We start from the raw sequence: 20,667 nt of genomic DNA on the forward strand, positions 1-20,667 counted from the left end.
TCAAAAGGGAGAACAGCAGCTGAGGTCCTCTTAAGTTCAGGCGCCTCTTCCTCCTGCTCACAGGGTATGTCTTAAAGGTTCAAAAGGGGCACAGAAGTCATTGGAAAGAATGAGTTTTCTGGTGGGGGAGGAAGAGAACTTGTTCCTAAGCTGCTGTTTCTTCTTTCTCCAGGCCACCAGCCTTTTGTTCAATCGATAATGTTTATTTGGAAATGATATATATTATCAAGAACTGTACTAAAGAGAGCTGAAAGCAGTGTGGGCTTTGGAAAGTGTAACAGAGTTGAGGCTGCAAGGCCTGTTTCAAGTCTCACATCTACAATTATATGCCCTGCAGGGTGGCCAGTCACTAACCTGGGTTGAACCTTTGTTTCCTGGCTGTAAACTGAAGAAGAATAATATCCAACTTCAGAAGGCTATTGTGAGCACCAATTGATCATGTGCTTCTTTGTTTTTATTTATTTATTTAGATACTTGGGATTGAACCCAGGGGTGCTTTGCCACTGAACTAAATACCAAGCCCTTTTTATTTTTTATTTTGAGGCTGGCCTCAAACTTGCGATCCTCTTGTCTCAGCCTCCAAATCACCCTGATTACAGGAATGTGCCTCTGTGGCTTCAGCAAATTATTATTATTTTTAATTATGAAGCATTCTGCAGGAAGCAAAGGATTACTGTTGTTATTATTCTTGATCTTTTTCCATGTGTCCAACCATTATATAATGTCATGCACCTTCTTCACACTGGGAGGCTCTGACTGGGTTTCAGAGACTAGTAGTGTGCTCTCTCCGTTCTGCATCTCTTGGAGTGGAAATAGTGCATCAGGCTCTCTGGAAGAGAGGCTGGAGCTCTGGGTTCTTCATCCATCTGTTGAGCAGGCTTCAATGTGTAGCAGTGTGTGCCTGGTGTTTGTTGAGCTCTGGGGAAAAATGAATGAAGAATCTCCCATTCCTAAGAATCTGGGAGTCTAACTGGGAAAACGACCTTCTAAGCAGTGATGACAATATGCTGGCAGTCATGTTAACCACAAGACATCCTAGGAGCTCTAACTGGAGCAGAGGTGATTGTCAGCAGGACTTTGTAGACCAAGACATCTCAGGTCAGAATCCCCATGATGTAGACACCTTTTGCCTTTTGCATTCAAACATGGGCCAGGATATCCCAGGCATTTCTTTGCTTTAGAATCTTGTGATGATGGCCCCTGAATCAATACCACCTGGAAGCTTGTCAGGGGAAGAAGATGGCCAATTCAAATTCTATTTCTGCCTTACATGGTAGTCATTTGGGTTCTTAATTCATTTCACTGTAACTTGTGGGGAAGCTAGGGGATTCTTCAGGGAAGTTTTTATTCTCTGAGTTGTTTTCAGAATTGTTAGTTGAAAGGGAGGTACCGTGCCCTGTTGAAAATAGGAAAGGATGAGTTTCACCTTAAGATCTCTTTCTTGGGTGATCTAAGCTTTCTGTTTTATGGGGCCGGGGGGGGGGCATGTTCACATGGGGGCAAGAGTTAGTCTTTCAACCAGTTAGTTAGTCTTTCAACCAGCATGGGGGAGGCATGGGCTCTTGGAGTTTTCATGAGGACTCATTTGAGTTTACTAAAGCAACTTCTCTGGTTTATAGGGTGCTGATGGTGGAGATTGGTGAGAATTTGGATAAAAAAGATGTATCAGCATTGATTTTCCTCATGAGGGATTACACAGGCCGAGGCAAGGTCTCCAAGGACAAGGTGAGTTTTCTCTTTTTGGGTCATGTTCTCCAGAGCCTGTCAGCAGGGGAGACTGTACCTTGCAGTACAGAAGGGAGGGCAGCAGGCAGTCTGTCGCCACCGCGTTAGTGGGAGTCAGACACCTGATGTGACTTTCTCCTGACACCAATGGCAAAAGGATTGGTTTCTAAAATGAGAAGAAATAGAAGGATACTGACTTCTGATGTAGCTTTGGGTGTTTCATCCTTGATGAAAGATTCATCTGTAAACTTCACAGACCTGGCATGTATTATCAGTTTTCCTCCCTGATTTGACAGATTGTCTGGCAGGGTTAGGAAGTCCCATTTGCTTGTGCTGAGTAGAGCCAGGTGGGAAGGGCCAGTCTACTCCCATCTTGCTCCCCTGCTGCCGTCTATTTCTCTTCAGCTAGTTCAGGGTCAGTATGGGGTCATGAGGCTACATGTGGAGGCCATGAGGGGGCAGGTCCTTGTGCCTGATATTATCTGGGAAATGGCTAAAGGAGAGATTTAGGGTTGAAGCCAGATGGGGTGAAGATCTTAGTGATGTCATGATTGCTGGAAGAGTATTTAAATTCTAGCTGACCCCACTTGGCATTGCTGAGTTCAGGACAGGCCAATAAGTCTGCATTTCTAGTACATGACAATAGGTCCTCCACGTGGCCAGACTGCATCTAAGGACTCTGGTTAGTCATTACTTAAGAAATTTCTCATGTTTCTTAATGATCTTAGTTCTATTTCTGAAATCTGAAAAAAAACAGGATGACTGCATTTCTCTGTCAAATGCAAAATGAGAAGAAAAGTAAAAACAGAAGTTCTTTTTTTTTTATTTCCCCTAATCAACTTCTCCCTTGTCATTTACATATATTAAATTATGTTTACTATTTTTAAAAATAAAAATAGCACTTTGGTAAACAAATGATGAACACAAAAGGAATAAAATACAAAGCAGTTTCTTTTTCTGACAGTGTCTGTTGCTCAAGGCAAACCAACAGCAAAATAGCTAAACTTAGTTCTGATTTTACCTCTCCACAATACCCTGAGTCAGAATGAGTTGGAATGTCTGATTAAAATAATTTAAGAACTTTAAAGTTGTGTTACGAGGATTTTTTCTCCTAAAATCTTTCTCCCAGCTTCCCTCTTGTTCTCTCTTTTCAGAGAAGTCCTTAAAGTTTTCAGTATGACTCCAACCTGGCCTTCTGAAAGAGAAGGATCTCAGGAGGGTTTTATTTTTAGGCCTGCATTTTCATAATATACCCTGATGACACAAAATGGCCCATGTGTCTATCATCAACTTAGAGATACATTGGTGACTGAAGGACAAGTTACCACCTCTTTTTTTTTTAAATTTAAAATTCAAGAGGGTAATTTGCTTAGGACAGAGGTATCCAGATTAGAATCACTGAAGGTCACAGAGAGGGCTCATCTTTTCATGTTTTCTTGCTATTATAAATCACTTGAGCTGGGGTTTGCTTTGGGATCTTATCAATCAGCTCCACTGATGCTTGTTCCTTGTTGGTGGCTCTCTTAGAGTTTCTTGGATCTGGTGGTTGATTTGGAGAAACTGAATTTGATTGCTCCAGATCAATTGGATTTATTAGAAGAATGTCTAAAGAACATCCACAGAATAGACCTGAAGACAAAAATCCAGAAGTACAAGCAGTCTGGTAAGAAGAATTTTGGCCTCTTAGTCATCTAAAGCAAATATTCTGAGTCTAGTAGTTATGATTGGTAAAGACTGATTTGTCAGATGGGTAGATAGAATGGAACCTGAAAGTCCACAGCCAGCTCTAGCCTGTGGCTACAGATCGCATCCATTTCCATCCTCATATCCCGGATCTGTCAGCTCCATTGCCCATATTTACCACCACAGGGTCTCAGCCCTCTGTCAAATGTCACCAAGCAGTTCTTAACATTCTGGCCCTTAAGAAAGAGTCTGTACCCTAATTTTCACAGGCTGGTGAAGCTATGGACATTTAGGGATGCTACCCTACTGCTTGTCTCCAGTATTCAGCCTGATGACCACCATCCAAGTCTGGGTGTGTCACTGAGGTCCCAGAGCTGTCCTGGATATGTTCCAAGTTTCAGCCCTCCTCATGGAAAAGAGCAATTTCTTCCTTGATAAAGGGGGATCAGAGTCACATTGCCTTTCTCCCTCATACTCCCACCCCCATTGTCTTTTAGCATCAGCCTGAATGTGGGCTGCATTAGCAGTTGACTACCACCGTGGGGCTTGGCTGAGACCCACTGATCTATATAGTACTCTCCTACCCTCACATTTTCAAATGATGGACAGTCAAGAATAGGAGAAGCAGTTTTAATCCATCCTTACTGATGCTTGGTAGAAGAGTCATCTAAGATGATATTTTGAATTTAGTTATGTGGTTGAAAATTTAGGGTAGTTGAAAGATGAGGATTGACCTTGAGCTGAACCATTGTTGAAGATTCATTTGATATGATATATATAATAATAAAATTCATTTGATATAATATATATATATATAATAATAATTTATATATCTTAACTAGAACTCTCTTTTGTATTTATAGCTCAAGGAGCTATGAAAGGAGCAGGAACAAGTTGTGTGAATTCTCTCCACACCTCTCTCCCAAACTTGAGTCTCAAAGATCCTTCATATAGCATAAGGGTGAGTCTGGAGCAAATATATGGACTTCCAGCATGAAACAGTTACAGAGTTTTAATCAAAGTATACGTATTCTCCTAGTATATATTTAATATCTGAACAAATTGTTATAGAAATGTATATATGTTTTAAATTTATGTATAACTTTTTTATGATTACAAAGCTAAAAAGTGTTCATTGAGCTATCTGGAAAATAGAGAGAAACATACCAGGATGAAACTAAATCACCTACCTCCTACTACTCAAAGACAACTACTGTTATTATTTTGAAATATTTTCTTCTAGTCTATTTTTCATGGATGATAGCCTGTGTGTCTATATGTGTAGTTGAACTTGATTTTCATTATTCATTTGAAAATTTAATTTTTCAAATAAAAATAGATAGGATGTGCCTATGGACAAAAATTTCAAAGTATACTAAAATAAATTTTAAAAGTAAGTTTCCCTCCTCCCACATAATACTGACCCCCAGTTCTTTCCCTAGAAGCAGCTATTGTTAAATCAGTTTCTTCTGTAATCGTACAGAGGCTAGTACGTGCATATATATTCCATTTTTTCTTTTGTACAATTGGTATCATATCATGACCATTGTCCTGATCCAAAAATTCTTGAGCATTGTTCCATATGATCCAGGTGGGACCGCTTCTATTTAATCATTATTTTGAATGATTTTAATTTTCTAGGTGTATCATAATGTGTTTATTCCTTATGGATGTATATCAATATTGCTTATTGTTATTTATATTGTTTTCAATTGTTGTTACTATAACAATGCTGAAAAATAAATATCCCTATGGCTTACCTCTCTGTGCATTTGCTTTTTTACTGAGGTTGTTCTAATAATTTTTGCAAAAGTGTTTTGTTATTGAATAATAAAATAGAAGATTTTTTTTTTTTTTTGGTTCACAAACACAAGTATGACATAGTCACTTATGGTGGTTATTGTGTTAGTAGTAAGTTTTACAGGACTCATCAGAATTGTTTTTGGTTAATCTTTTATCTTGAGAAGAACATTGGTGTAATCTTTTTTGCGGGGGTGGTCCTGAGGATTGAACCCAGGGCCTCACACATGCAAGGCAAACACTCTACTACTGTGCTACAACCCCAGCCCAGCATTGGTGTAATCTTGTCTTTGTCCATATAAAGTTATATGGAATTTGTAATGAGGTCATAGGCCAGAATGCATTTTCATGATTAAATTATAAAGAATTTCATTAAAAAGTATATGATGAAAACATTAACTACTGTAATGTAAATAGTTTCTTGAAGAATATGAGCTGTCAGGATAACCACTGAGCAATAGAATTTCAGAGCTAAAGTGGATGTCCCAGTGCTCATCGAACAAAATAAGGAAACAGTGAGTGATTATTCACCTTTAACTGCTGGCAGGATGGGCCTGCTCCATGATCCTCCTACTACCTTGTGATATAGGTAATAAATTATAGGCATGCCATAGCTTAGATATAGTTTTCATTTTTGTCCTGAATTTCTCTGTTACCAAGTCGTGAGACGAAGCACACTTAGAATTCAGACCAGATTTTCTGAGCTTAGTCTTCTATTGTCTATCTAATCATTGTTAGTTAAAATCCTACCATGTTTTTACTGTTGTGTTTCTATTTTTCACTTGCAGGTAAGTATATTCATTGTATATGTAATCTGTTGGGAAGCCATATGCTTTCTGCTCCAATTTCTTCTTAAACTCGCTATATTTAATATGTGGCCCTGATGGTTTGTTCATTTAGTAAGCAGATACTATGACCTATGAACTTGGTAACTTTCTCACAAGATTTAGGAACTGAATACCTAGATGTTAGATTAGGTGACACTGTAAAAGTGCTTCAAAAAATTACAATGACATTAATTTACACAGGATGCCAAGATATTTTTTTTTACAATATCTTTATTTTATTTTTATATGGTGCTGAATATCGAACCCAGTGCCTCACGCATGCCAGGTGAGCGTGCTACCACTTGAGCCACATCCTGAGCCCCCAAGATATTATAGAATAAAAAAGTTGTATGACTTTACATTATAATACTTTTAAAGTATAGCTTTGATTTTGTTTTCTCTCTTTTATAGTATGTAAAAGTGAATGCACGTTCAAGTGGGGGACCAAATTCTATCTAATATGATCAGCCTTTGGCTAAGTCATGGATTCTTTCTGAAAAAAACAATTTACATGTTTTTTTAAAATTTGGATACACAGACTTAGTTATAGATACAGCTTAACAGATAGTGTACTTCTTTTTTTTGGCTAGGATACTTTCAGAGAATTATTGTTTGCGAGCTGAGCATATCACATGGTTGACAGTATGTGGTATGTACCTTACACAGGACCTGTCATCTGAAAAGAGAAAGGTTCAATCTTTCATTCTCTGATTAATCCCACTCTAGCCCTTAGAAGTGATTATCAAGAATTCTTTTTTTAAAAATATTTTTTTAATTTTTGATGGACCTTTATTTTATTTATTTGTATGTGGTGCTGAGAATCGAACCCAGTGCCTCACACATGCTAGGCAAGTGCTCTACCACTGAGCCACAACCCCAGTCCAAGAATTCTTGATAATTAAGAATCAGTCCCATAAATTAACAAAATAAAGGTATTGTATCCATCTACAACTTAAAAAATTAAAAATAAAAGAATCAGGCCCACATTTTTCTTATGTGTAGCTAACCAATTATAGAAAATCAATAATTGTGCATTTATGAAGTACTTTTGTGCACTTAACACTGTACTGAGTGCTTATGTCTTTTAATTGTGACCAAAAAAATCTATATTATTATTGTTATCCTCACTTTGCAGACATAGAATCATAGACCCAGTTAAATGACTTGTTCAATGTTACATAGCCATTAAGTGACAGAATCAGGATGTGTAGCCAGGTATGTCTGGCCTAGAACTTGTACTCTAAGCCAAGCTGTACTTTGACCCTATGTTAAAAGAATAGGCTAAATGCCAACCTTATGTTCCAGTAGCTTATTCTAACTTGGAGTTAGTATAACAACTATACTATACTATAACATGTGGTTTTGAAACATTCTAATATGCTAATTTAGCATATTTACAGTTTCATTGTATTTTTGTCTTTTGAAAGAGTTGCCTTGGTCGTTAGCAATATATAACATGGGATTTATGGAGTTAACAGTTCTTGCTATTCTTTAGATAACTGTGAAGGGGATATTTTTATTTTTTTCCTGGGAGGATCTTATTGAGATATTTATAGAGATGTAATATAGTGTGCCTCTGAAAAAACTAACAGAGTGACCTTATTCTTTATATTTGAAGCTCCAGAATGGGAGAAGTAAAGGACAAAGACATTGGCCACTCCTTCAAAGTAAGACCAACTTTTCTTTATATTAATTTTTTATAAATGCTTGATAATTCAAGTAAAATATTGCGTTTTTAGAGTTGACTTTTTATCTACTCCTTCTAATTAAGCTCTCAAAAGGAGTTAAATCCTTAAAATGTATTCACTGGCACTTACTTCTTGAATTAGTTCATTTAAATTTGAATACCATCTTACTCCATCGGGTGCATCATCTTGGTTATATTTTTAAGAGATGTGACATCAATCAACCTGAAATGAAGCTATGACCAGACCATATTAATATTAATAATCTAGCTATGATAATAAGCTATGTTAAACCAAATACCTAGCAGCAGGAAGAAGAAAGGTTGACAGGTTCTTGCTTTATAGACCATTTAATAAAATCTGGATGCCCTATAAAAGATATTCCCCTTTCCTAAGAGGAAAGAAAAAAAGTAAAGTTAAAAAATTGGTTATTTCAACCCATGCAGTCTTTCTTCTCTTAAGACATCAGCACTTGATCAAATGACATCATGCTAGGCAGAGTGTTCTACCACTGAGCAACATCCACAGTCCTTTTCTAAATTTTATTTTTTGAGACAGAGTTACTAAGCTGCTCAGGCTGGCATTGAATTTGCCATCCCCCTGCCTCAGTCTCCCAGGTAGCTGGAATTACAGACTGTGCCTGAGTCCACAACATAATTTTTAAAATGTTTCTTCTTTTGCTTGTCTAGAGGATTCCCTGAAGTGAGGGCTGAGACTCACTTTTACTCTGATAAAGCAGCCAGTTGTGCTAGAGGACATCAGGAATCAGGGACTGATGGGCAGTGATGGAGGGCTGCAGTTTTATGCAAGTAGCTTGGAATTTGTCCTCTGATTAGTAGGGGATCATGAACGTTTAAGTAGGGCCGTGGCCTGATGGGAGCCTTGTGTGGCAGGCCTCTTGCCAATGCCTTATGACCCAGCCTACTGCTGTCAGTGTGCACCTGGAAACTTAGAAGCATTTTGGCAAAATTAGCCAGATGGTGTGGTTCATGCCTATCACTCTCTACCTAGTATTCTGCTCTCCAGCAAAGGCTGGTGAAAAGCTAATTAATTCCTGAATCAACACCCTATTTCTTAAAACATTGGTGAGATGGTTCAAATTAGCTTTTTATTTTATGATCTCCTAGTGTCAATATGAACTCAATGTCAATATGAAAACACTGGCTCCCTGTTCTATGATTATCAAACACATGTAAGCATTCCCTTTTCTACACTTTCTAAGCTGTTTGCTTTAGGTTTTGTCCAGTTTAAGAACATATAGGAAAATACAATATTGTGTGATGAGAATACTGAATTCTCCTTATCAGGTTAAAACTTTCTGACCACCTGGTCTTCACCTGGAGATAGGTAAGGGAGAGGTTTCTTTCACTTGCCATTAAGTATTTTTTCTGCATAGCCATAGTATAGCATGGATGCTTTTTATTTTTTAAGCAACCAGTTTCTTCAGTACAAGATTGGAACCTCAGGGCTGAGTATAGGCAGAGAAAGGGAGAGGGTTGAAGAAAATAGGCAAAAAGAACAGTTGTGATATAAAGAAACTCAACCTGCATTGATGTGGACTTTTTTCTAATGCTTTGTAAAAATTATTTCTCTCTCATCCCCCAGGAGAACCAGTAAAGACATCCATTCAGGAATCAGGAGCTTTTTTCCTTCAGGTACAGAATAAATTATCTGATGTGGTATTGTATTGTATGCACAGTGTCTGCAGAGAACACTGACTTCTTTAAAAATAACTACCCATAAAAAATTCTCTGTGACATTGGGACACCCTGCATGTTATTCTCCTGAGAACTCATTTGCCAAGGAAACTTCAGTCTAACAAAGAGAAAAATACTAAAGTGGATTCTGTTAGTGAACTTTGGAATTCAGGGAGACTCCAAAGTGACACCTCTTGTTTCAGCTGAGTGATTACTGAATGCACAGGAAGGCAGGGACAACACACTGAACTTTGATGTGTTCTGGCTTTTTCTTGGGTTGATACCTCTTCTCTTAGGAAGAGGCAACAGTACAACCATTTGTACTGGTTTGGAAAACTATCATTTATTTCTACTTTAGGTTACTGTGGAGACATATGATCCATTTTTTTCTCCCTGTTTCAAATGATCTTTATTCTGTAAAGCTAAGACATGCAAAAAGACTATAATTTTCATTTAACTTAAGTAAAAACTGAAATAACTTGTTTGTCTTAAGCACTACACTAATAGAGAAAAATTTTGGTATTAACAGAAAATGTCAGCTATGATAACTTCAGGCTGTATCTGCTGAGTGATTCAGCCAACAAAGAGATGTTTAAGGAACTTCAAAAGAAGAGATGGAATATAAGTGTGACCTTTTGGAAACAGAACAGTATCTAGAATCTTTAACAATCTCTGTCTTTCTTTCCAGCACATCTCTGAAGAGATATACAAGATGCAGAGCAAGCCCCTTGGAATTTGCTTGATAATTGATTGCATCGGCAATGACACAGGTAGGTGTGGAAGCTGCAGATTGATTGATGCTTCCCAGTGTGATCATGGCACAGATGAGTTGTATTCAATAGGGTTATCAACATTAGCTTCTGTGACAAAACACCCTAGACTGTGACATTTGTTTTTCACTTATATCATAGTGTGGTGTGGATTGGAATGGGGGAGCTTTGCTCAGCGTGGCCACTCAGTGGCTCCATCACCTTCCAAGGCTGTGGAGTCTTCTTCAGGGTCCTCTCCATCTGGCTGGTAATTGAGAAAAGAGAGAATGTGTGGAGGATCTCATAACAGATTTAGAGACTGGATCTGAAAGTGATATGCATCATTTTCCCCCACATTCTCTTGGTTAGAACTCATTTGTGGGGCTCCAGCTAACTGGTGGACATGGATAAATTGGTCTAGCTATGTGTTGGGAGGAAAATGAAATGAATTTGGGGACCCCAAATGAAATGAATTTGGGGACCCCTAAAGCACCAATGAAGGCTGGTGCTTTGGTCTTGCCTTTCCATCCTGGATACTATGGCAGGGAGGAGTCCTGGGATTCAAGGAACATTTATAATGGAAGGCATTCTGGCTTCCAATATTATCAGATAATCTTCACTTTCCTTGGGGACATGAAATATATGATAAATGTGTGTGTTGTTTAGAGGACTTTGAATATTGTGTGAGCCATGAGTCACTTAGGTATGCATCCTTTACTTGGTTGTTGATGTACCTGGGTGTCACTGGCCTTTGGGTCTGAATAGATTCTTTTGCTTGGCTCTTGGACGTCTGCTGGCCTTTGGTCTGAACAGATTCTTTTGCTTGGCTGTTGGAGGTCTGACTCAAACTGAAACACTGATGATGCATCAAAAGAGAACGACAAGAGCCCAGATTCGTGGAAGAACATTCTGTTTAATTATTTATCTCTTCCTTGTGGGGATGATCATCATAGTTCCACATTTTCCAGCTTCTCAACATTCTCTTAGAATGAGTCAGAACTATCTTTTAGTTTTACTTAAAATGTTACCATGGGCAGTTTTATGAAAAGGAGTCTAAGAGAAGGTCAAATTAGCAGACACAAGACTGAATTTCCCAGGATTTCAGCTATGATCCTGCTTTCTCATGTCCTATTTTTGGTCAGATGTGAGAAATGCTGTCTCCTCTGCTATAGATAAATGTCCTTTCTTTTTTAGCTATTAGTGCCCATATAAGAACGAGGAAATAACTTTCCAGTGAGTCACTTTCTGTTTTAAAGGAGATTGTGTAATTGTCCTTTACTTGTAGTTGTTATCATTCTTGTTTGATTCACCAGCAGAAAACTTCCTAACTGGATGTGATTTTCTTTGTTTTATGAATATCTATTGTATTGAAAGAGTCATAGAGATAAAGCCATGTCCTGTTTTGAATTGAAAAACTCAGTTATTTGTGGCTAAAGTCCAAAGTCTGTGCTTGCTTTCCTTTCTGAGTTGTGGGTCTTTTGTGGACAGAGACTAAATGCATATTTGTGTTTTTCTGCATTGTAGGAGTGTGGTCAGAGCTGGGTCCTAGAATATAATTGGCATAAGCTTAAACTATGGATCTGTAGTGCCCTAGGTTGTGGCCTTGGGCAACTTTTCTAGTATCTTAAGGCTTAGTTTCTCTATTGTAAATTGGATTAATAATAGGACCTATCTCATAGAGTGGTTGGGCAGAGTGAGTTCATACTTATAAAAAGCTTGGAACAGTGAGCGGCATATTGTAACCATGTACTAATGCCAGCTAACACTATTTTCTCATTTTGTTTCATTTTAGTTACAAAATACTAACCAAACATTCACCATGGCTTTATGCTTGGCATATGAAATCTGATTTCAGACAAGTGAGGGATCAGGATACTGAGGACCTGAGCCCTGCACTGAGCTCAAGTGTTAGTGGGGCAAGTTCCCACAGGTGTGGCATCCTGAAATGCAGGCAGTTACCTGAGAGGGGGTGAATGCTTGAGGGAAAACCCAGGTGGAGCACTTCTGTCAGTCATCAGTCTCAATGGGCTTGGCAGAGAAAGAAAATCTAAGTATAAAAGCTAGAAAGTAGGGGAGCAGAGACTGAGAAGGGAGAAAGATGGAAAAGGAAGGTAGAATTGGAGGTAGAGCTTGAGGAATACCTTTGGCCTGAGATGTGAGCAGGTACTGGCTTCGGGTGCATTGAGATGTCCCTTTCCTGCTCCTTGGCTACTGATGAGTCTGTATGTGAACCTCAGGAGTCAAAATGGTAGCTCCAGGCAGCAAGTCCTTCCTGGTCAGTAGACTCCTTTCAAGTTCAATATCTCAATGGTAGAATTCTGGGCTAGATTGGGCTTGGGTCAGTAAAGGGTATTCCAGATGCTCATCACTGCCCTTCCCCTGAGGATCAGCATTCTTTTGACTCAAGCCCTTCTTGCCCCTCGGAACAAAACAGATAATTTGGCTTGAGGCACAGGTGGCTGATTAACGGATAGGAAACAGGACAACACACTTCTACTCAAATGGGGGTGTGCCCTGAACCCACTTATTCACTTAGCTGAGGCTTAGAGCAGCAGGGGTGTGTTAATTATCATGAAGTGGAAGGACACAATCTCCCCTTCTCATACACTCTCTCTAGGCCTCCAGTTCTTTGTTTCCACACCCTCGCCTTCTGGGGACTTTTCACTGAGAACTCTGGACCTGGAATCCTGCTTTGGTAGAAAGTCGTCCCAATCAGGTGCAGCACACTTTATTTCCACCGTATTGGTAGTTGGTTGTCTTCATCTAGAGCGATTATGTGGGGTTTTTTTCTGATTATTTTTTTTTCTGATTATTTTTCTTATCCAATAAATGTTTATTGAGCACCTACTGTGTACAAAGTACCACTCTTGGCCCAGTGCAAAGCCATTGTGGAGGCAATGAGGTGGAGTCTGCTTTCGAAGCCAGGCTGTGAGTAAAGACAGGGTTATTCTATGTGATCTGTTTTTGAGAAGAATCCTCGTAGGGGTCAGTAACCTCTTCTTGAGGCAGACATTAATGCTTAGGGATTTGGGACTAATTACGTCAGTTTGGTAGAATTAAAAAACAAGTCTATCGTGCCTTGTGGCCTGTGTCAGTGACCTAGCAAAGGCTGGCCTATGCTGGGCCCTGATTGGCCATTTGAGTACCAGACTCTTGATCTTGTTAGGAATGTGGAAACAAATATATCACATTGCTGATAGGTGGACTTTGGGAGTTGGGCGGAGGCAAGCAATGTTTTCCAGGCTTCTGAGTAAAAGATGGTGTTTGCAGATTTTAAGAAGTTTTTTTTTCCCCTTTCTTTTTTTTCTTCTCTGCTATTTCTGGAAAGCTTGATTTTTTTTCCCCTGTGCTTTAAAACTGGCTAACTCTTCAGTTTTCTAGCAGACACTGCAGGTTTCCTCTTCTAACAGGGCAACAGGAGTATAGTGGAGACCCTTTGCTGGTGCTGCTGACTTGAACTTGAACTCTTGGCTTCCTTTTCCTCTTTTTATTTTAATGGAATAGGTGGAATCCTGACCAGTAGCATTTTCTTGTAGTAACACTTATAGGAAAATCTCTGCGAGGGGATCAGAACAACCACTGTGGCCTCTGCTTGTGAGCTACAAAGACAAGTGGCAAGTGACATGCCAGATAGTAGATGGAGGCTTTGTTCAGATGGAGCAGTCACTGCATGCTTCTGGCCACCTGGAAAGCCAAGGCAGTGGAGCCTCCTTGTTTTTCGCTCCTGGTGTTACTATACCATTATGGAAGGCTTCCTCCTGCAGGCAAGGACCAGGAGTCTGTGATTGGGCTTTTTTTTTTTTTTTTTCCTGGGCATTCTTATCCTCTGGGACTAAGCAGCTATTTACTTGAAAGGCTACCATCATTAATGGAACTTCCCTTTAAAGCAGAGTCACTTGGAGGCTGTCCTACTTAGCAATCCCTTATTTCACAGCATCCATAAATTTAGGTGTTTCTAGAGTTTAGGAAGATGACACGCTACATATACTGTAATTTATAGAACACTTTAGTGCGGCCCAGGATAGCACCCCATAGTCAAATATGTTAATATTTTGGTAGCAAAATGAATGAATATTCACCACTAAATGGGATAGATCTCATGAGTTCAGAAAAGGTTTTGCCACCAAATGATTTTGGGGAAAGAACTTAAGATTTTCTGAGCTTTTCAGATGCTACAATTGTGGATAAAGGACTGTAGATATGTGGAAGAACAAAGTATTTTTAGGTTGTCTGGGGTACTCTGAAAACCTCTCTTGACATGCAGCTGACATATTTATTATTGATATGATTTTCTCCAAATATAAGTTGGTCTGGAAGGAATCACTAGTAATCATCTGTGCTTTATGAAGAAGACATTTAAAAAGTAGTTTATAATTTTGAGTGTATGTAGAAGTGAGCCCTCTGTGGCTTGGCTGAACAAGTGCAAGTTGATATATGCTAGGCAAATCTGCTCCTACCTTCTCAGTCAGTCTTCTATCTTTGCTTTCATTCATCATCAAATCTACTTGGTGATGGAGGGGGTGGTCCTTGGCCCTGTTTTTTCAGGTCCCAGCTTAAATTATACCTTTTCCATGGTGCCCTCTCCAGTGTTTTAGATCACACTGATCTTGCTTCTCTAACCACCTACTTTTCCTAGATTGAACCATGAATCTTGTGACATTTCAGTCATTTTTTATGTACATTTATAGGCTTTATTTTCCCTGAATTAAAAGCTCCTCTAAGGACAAGAATGATTTTGTGTACTTGATCTGTATCCCAGTGTTTCTATAAGGTAAAAAGAGTGGAAACTTAGTAAAAGCTGAGTACTGCAGTCAAGTCAATATGAGAAATGCTCTGTAATTGTTCCCCTTTTAGAGATTCAAAAAGTATATCCACCTGGTAAGGTCTTTGGGAAGTCCTGCATAGAACTATTTTAACCTTGTCAATCTTGCATTTTCCACACAATTGGACCTCAGAACACCCTTTCCCACTCAGAAAATCCTGCCCATCATGTATTCTGCTCATGTGCTTTATGTTTATTGAACCCAACTTAGTAAGGATGTTTGATAAATTATTGTAAATTCTCTTATTTATTCTATTAATGGAGCCCTTTTCAGGGTAATTGTGAAGATAAGTTGCCCTCATTTAGATAAAAATGAATTTTAAATTAATGAGGTCATGGCATTTCACTGGATTAAATTCCTCAGGCTTAATTATGATTGCCCAAACCTGTGAGTAGTGCCAATGATGGCCCCTCTACCAGAAACCCTGTACTAACTGCAAAGCCAGAAGAAGAAAACCCATTATTTTAGAAGGTCTTTTCAAAGTTGAAATTTACCAAGCTAGGTCTAGGGTGGGAGTGGGGTGTCCAGGATATGTAGAAAGAGAAGTGGATTTCTGCTTTTTGTTGAAGTTTTTTATTTTTTCCAAACTCAGCACCCAAGTTTTTCTTCCCCTATTTGTTGGTGAAGACATGATAGTGAAGTGGTATATGGGACACAGAATCTATCTGCCCTGAGCCCATTTTAATGAGAATGTAGAGACCTCCTCTGGTCTCAAGAGACAGCTTCCATGAAGAGGCTCACAGGCTCCCTGGCTTGGAGTTTGAAATGGCTTCGTTAATCTTTTGATTTGTCTCTTATATTTGAGTAAATATTCAGTTTGCAAGCATCTTTACAGAAATCTCATTGGCTCCTTACAGATACCTTTTGAAGAACAAGGTTTAGTGTATATCCCAGTTACTTGGGAGTCTAAGGGAGGAGGATCACAAGTTTGAAGCTGCCTGGGTTACTCAGAGATACACTGTCTCAAAAATAAGATTTAAAAGGGCTGTGGGTGTGATTCAGTGGTAGAGTACCTGCCTAGCATGGGTGAGGCCCTGGGTTTGATCCCCACCACCACAGGACATAAAACAAACAAAACCTAAACATGGTTTAGGTATATTAGTATCAATCCCATTTTACAGATGAATAAACAGAAGCTGTAATTTACTCAGTCACTCTGTCACAGCCCCCTTCATTCTATAAATTAGGTTGGGCTGTCTGCTCTTGCTGGCGCAGAAGGAAAACAACAAATGCCAGCCTACATCCCTGCCCACCCTACCTCACCATCTAACAGAGGAAAATATACTAACGAGGAACGTTAGCTGTGGTGACTTTGGGCTGTGTCTGTTGGGTGACTCCCTCTTGACAGAGGGATATTGGAAAGCCACTCTGTCTTGTTGAGGCCCATCCAGATTTGGTGTTTTTCTTGGCTTAGTTGTGGCATCTGGGACTAGCATGGCTTTTGGTTTCATCTCTGCCTTTAGCGTTCCCCCCCCCCCCATTCTCTTAAGTAAGGTTTTCCTGCCCCAGACCTCAGATTCCCATTCCCTTCTTAGTTCGCCTGCTAGTATAGATGGGTTCTCTTCTAAGATCAGGCTAGGTGGAGGCTCCAGGAAGAGGATCGGGAGGAGGGGCATGAGCTGGAATTTACAATCTGATCTTGTGGTTCCAAGACTGGTTCCTCTTTTGCCAGCTGCCTACAGGTTGCCACATGACAGGGACTACACCAGGGAACCCAGATAAAGGAAAAAGCTAGAAGGCACCAGGACAACATTTCAGTCCCATTCCCACATAGAAACGTGTGAGAGACTGTGGTGAGCTCTCTTTCAAGGACTGTAATAAGGAAGGGCATTTATCAGTGAGGAGAGAGGGTTTTGAAGGAAGGGAACCAGCTGGAAATAACAAGTAAACAAAAGAGCTCTGAATCTGGTGTTTCCCTGTTCGCTTCTGCCCCCTAGAGGAGAGATCACTCCATGAAGAGAAATGTGTGTCATGACAGGAAGTGTTTGGAAAGAAGGGCTGCTCTCTTAGACTATATTATCTTGTTGTCCTGTGCTGTGTCCAGCCTAGGTATGGTACTGGGCACTGAACCCTTGGGCACAGCCTAGGGAGATGGCTAGGGTCACTGCAGCCAGGCCTTTCCACCATTCAGCATTCTTACCAGGGCAAGTGTGTTAACAGGCTATCAGAAACCTGAGAATCATGTGCTGATTCGTTAGAGGTTTATTAGCCTTCTTTGTATCTCTTCATTATTATAGGATATAATAATTCATTTTTTCCTACTTAACTGTGACCCTAACAAGCAAAAGAAAAAAGTAACTACAGTCTTAAGTCAGGGTGACTGTCATTCCCTTTTCCTGATGGAAATCAAAGAACTCTTCTCATGAATTATTTATCTAACAATGTATACAAATAACTTCAAAATTTAGTAGCTTAAAACAACAATACTTATTTAATTATATTTATCACAATTCCAGTAGATCAGGAATTTAGGATCAGCTTAGCTGGGCTGTTTGGGCCCATTTTTCTGGTGATTAGTTGTCAGAAAGGGCCCCTGAAAACTTGGTTGGGATTGGAGGATCTGTTGCTAAGGAGATCCATTGCCATGGCCGGGAAGCTGGTACTGATTATTGGTGTGAGGCCTCAGTTATTCTGCGTTTGAGTCTTTCCAAGGTGCTAGGTGCCTGCGTGTTCTCAAGAAGCAGCATTGGTTTCCCCACAGGGCGATGCATTCAAAAGAGAGAAAAAGTCAAGTGGAAATTGTATCCTTTTGATGTTCTAGCTTCGTCAGTCCCATGCTATCACTTCTGCCACAAAATTAGAGATGTGTAATGGGTGGGTCAAAAGGACATGGATTTTTGAATGGAGAAGAAAAAAAGTTTCTACTTTCTATTAGAAAATATATAAATTGATTTATGAGGGTATGTTTATTCCTCCACTAAGGGTAGACTGAGCAGATGAGAAAAATGAACTTAGTTGCATCTGTAGGGCCATCCAAACTTCTAGAAGACAAACAAAAAGATTCTAAACAAGAGAATAGGAGGTAATATTTACTGAGCACCAAGAGTTTATTTGTACTGTTTTATCCTCACAACAGTCTTGTAAGGTGGTTGTCATTCCAACTAAAGCCAGAGAATCCCACTTTCTTAAAGTCATATAGCCTAAGGTGGTGGTAAGGTCAGGGCTGTCTGGATTAATGTCTGCTCTTGCTACTACCTTACACTGGCCCTCAGGATGCCTGGGAGAAGACTCTTTGGGGGTATTTTAGAGAATCTTGGCTAAGTCTCAGTTGCTCAGGCAGAGGTTGGTCACACTGGGAAGCAGATTGTGATAGGAACTGGGAAGTCCAGAAATGGTCTTGACTTAAACCAAAGGGCTTCTGAATCAGTCCATGGCAGGTTGAAGGAACTCATGACCTGTGCTGCTATTTCTACAGCTATTTGGATCTAGGCTTGGATTTGTACTCCACAAACACTTCCATTCCAGTATGTGTGGGTTATTGTTAAGACTTGTTATTTTAAGAAAGAGCCTTTTTAAAAATCCCCAACTTTGTTTCAGTTGAAAAGAAAAAGATTTTGTTCTTCTTGTTTGATTGGACTGGAGTGGGCTGTCTGTGCCTATGGTCACATATGCTGGTGGTGTCAGTGGAGAACAGACAAGCCTTGTCAACCTGGGGCATGAAAGTCACATATTTCATATTTTGGATTTCTTCTTCCTGTCCAGTTTTCAGGCCCCTTAAAATACTGTCACACAGAAACAAAGAAGAAAAGGAGACTAGACTAGATAGCCAGTTCCTAGCATTCCAGTTTCTTGGGCTTTTCTGACTCCAGTGTTGTTTTCCATGTTTGTTTATTTTCTCCAGAAGTTCTTCGACACACCTTCACTTCCCTGGGCTATGAAGTCCAAAATTTTTTGCATCTTCATGTGAAAGACATAAGCCATATCCTTCACCAAGTTGCCAATCTGCCCCGACACCGACACCATGACAGCTTTGTGTGTGTCCTGGTGAGCCGAGGAGGCTCCCAAAGTGTGTTTGGCGTGGATGAGACTCACTCAGAGTTATCCTTGCATCATATCAGGAGGATATTCATGGGGGACAAATGTCCTTCCCTCATAGGGAAACCAAAGCTCTTTTTTATTCAGAACTATGTGGTGTCTGAGGGCCAGAAGGAAGACAGCAGCCTGCTGGAGGTCGATAGTCCAGCGATGACCAATGTGGAATCCAAGGAACCAAAGCCTGGGCCAAGCACGGTTCACCGAGAAGCTGACTTCTTCTGGAGCTTGTGCACTGCTAGTGTGTCCCTGCTGGAGCAGTCCTCTAGCTCACCCTCCTTGTACCTGCAGAGCCTCTCTCAGAAGCTGCAGCGAGAAAGGTGAGCTACCGAGGAGACCAATCCTGACCTCATTTATTGTCCTGCTACCAAATGTTTGATGTCATGTTTGATGCCTTCCTGGAGGAAAGGGATTTTTCTTTCCCCATTAGGCTTGTCTTAGGGGTATAATATAGACCAGTTCAACTTACGAACACTTTATGTTAGCCAGCTTGTAGTTTGGATATTTTTGTTTAAAGCTCAGAAATTTTAAAATTTCTTACTACAAGAACAATACATAAAATCATAAATATAGATGCTGAAAACAGAATGTAACAAGCATTTGTAATCCTCCTAACTAGAACCATCCTCTGTTAACCAAATGTTAGTGTACCGCCTTCCAGGCATTTTTTTTTTTTTGGGGGGGGGGATTCCCACACAATCCTAGATACAACCCATATGGAATCATCATTAACTATTACTTTACAACTTACTTTTAGTTTGCTTAATGGTAGATCACAAACATTTTTGCATGTTAATAGTCACATTGGGACAACATCATTTTTAATTTTTGCAAAGCAGGTACCAATATGGCTATTGCTTATTTTACTCAACTGACCCTTAGTCATCAGATACTGTTTTACTTTTACACAAAGAAAGGGTTAAAAGCATCTTTACAGCTTGACATCTTGCTTATAAGAATTGTTTCCATGGAGTGAATTCCCAGACATGGAACCACTGTGTCAAAGGGCATGCAAGCTTTGGATACCTCTGACCTAATTGTCTTCTAGGACACTTATGCCAGTCTCATATGAGAGTTTCTATGTCCCTGAACTCTCACTGATAACTGCATGCTCTTTTTTTTTTTCCGTGTTTTGACAGTTTGATGGGTGAAAAAATGGCATCTGACTGTTCAGGTCTGCAGATTGTTGTTACATACAGTAATCACCCTTATCTGATGCTTTGCTTCAGTCACCGTCAACTACAGTCTAGAAATATTAGGTAGAAAATTACAGAAATAACTTACTCATAACTTTTAAACAACTTTTATACAGAATATTGTTGTAATTGTTCTATTTTTATTATTGTTGTTGTTAATCTCTTTCTGTGCCTAATATGAAAATTAAGCTTAATCATAGGTATGTAGTTTTGGGAAAAGCATAGTATATGCAATGTAGATATATGGTGCTAGCTGTGGTTTCATGCACCCACTGAAGCTCTTAGAATGTCTCTTCTGTGGATAAGGGGCTGCTGTAAACATTTTTGATGTTTATTGTCAAGAATGCTTTCCTAAAGGAAACACTGGCATCCTGGTTTCTAGATAGGCTGAGGGAAGCCACAGTATACCTTAAGTGGCCTTTGTAGTGCCTCTTAATTATAATTGAGAAA

The 20,667-nt window shown here is 39.6% G+C and overlaps 1 protein-coding gene across 21 annotated transcripts in view; it reads left to right on the plus strand.

The window, feature by feature from the left end:
• The window catches only part of Cflar (CASP8 and FADD like apoptosis regulator), a 66,903-nt gene that overhangs the window by 19,136 nt on the left and 27,100 nt on the right, over positions 1–20,667 (plus strand). For 19 of the 21 annotated variants that reach the window (XR_009226471.1, XR_009226467.1, XR_009226479.1 and 16 more), the window contains 7 exons: positions 1,620–1,725; positions 3,253–3,388; positions 4,272–4,369; positions 7,654–7,702; positions 9,326–9,375; positions 10,106–10,187; positions 18,831–19,341. Coding sequence is in view for 1 of the 21 variants with exons in the window: in XM_058578251.1 (XP_058434234.1) it covers positions 1,620–1,725; positions 3,253–3,388; positions 4,272–4,369; positions 7,654–7,702; positions 9,326–9,375; positions 10,106–10,187; positions 18,831–19,341 (1,032 nt within the window). In the remaining 20 variants the exon portion in view is untranslated. Of the gene's footprint in view, positions 1–75; positions 1,099–1,619; positions 1,726–3,252; positions 3,389–4,271; positions 4,370–7,653; positions 7,703–9,325; positions 9,376–10,105; positions 10,188–18,830; positions 19,342–20,667 lie in introns of those variants that run through there. The other 2 variants (XR_009226475.1, XR_009226476.1) reach the window with 2 other exon arrangements.

Source organism: Marmota monax, unplaced genomic scaffold (genome assembly GCF_021218885.2).
Source record: "Marmota monax isolate L192 unplaced genomic scaffold, Marmota_monax_Labrador192_F-V1.1 WCK01_AAM20220418_F8-fsc00095, whole genome shotgun sequence".
NCBI lineage: Eukaryota > Metazoa > Chordata > Mammalia > Rodentia > Sciuridae > Marmota > Marmota monax.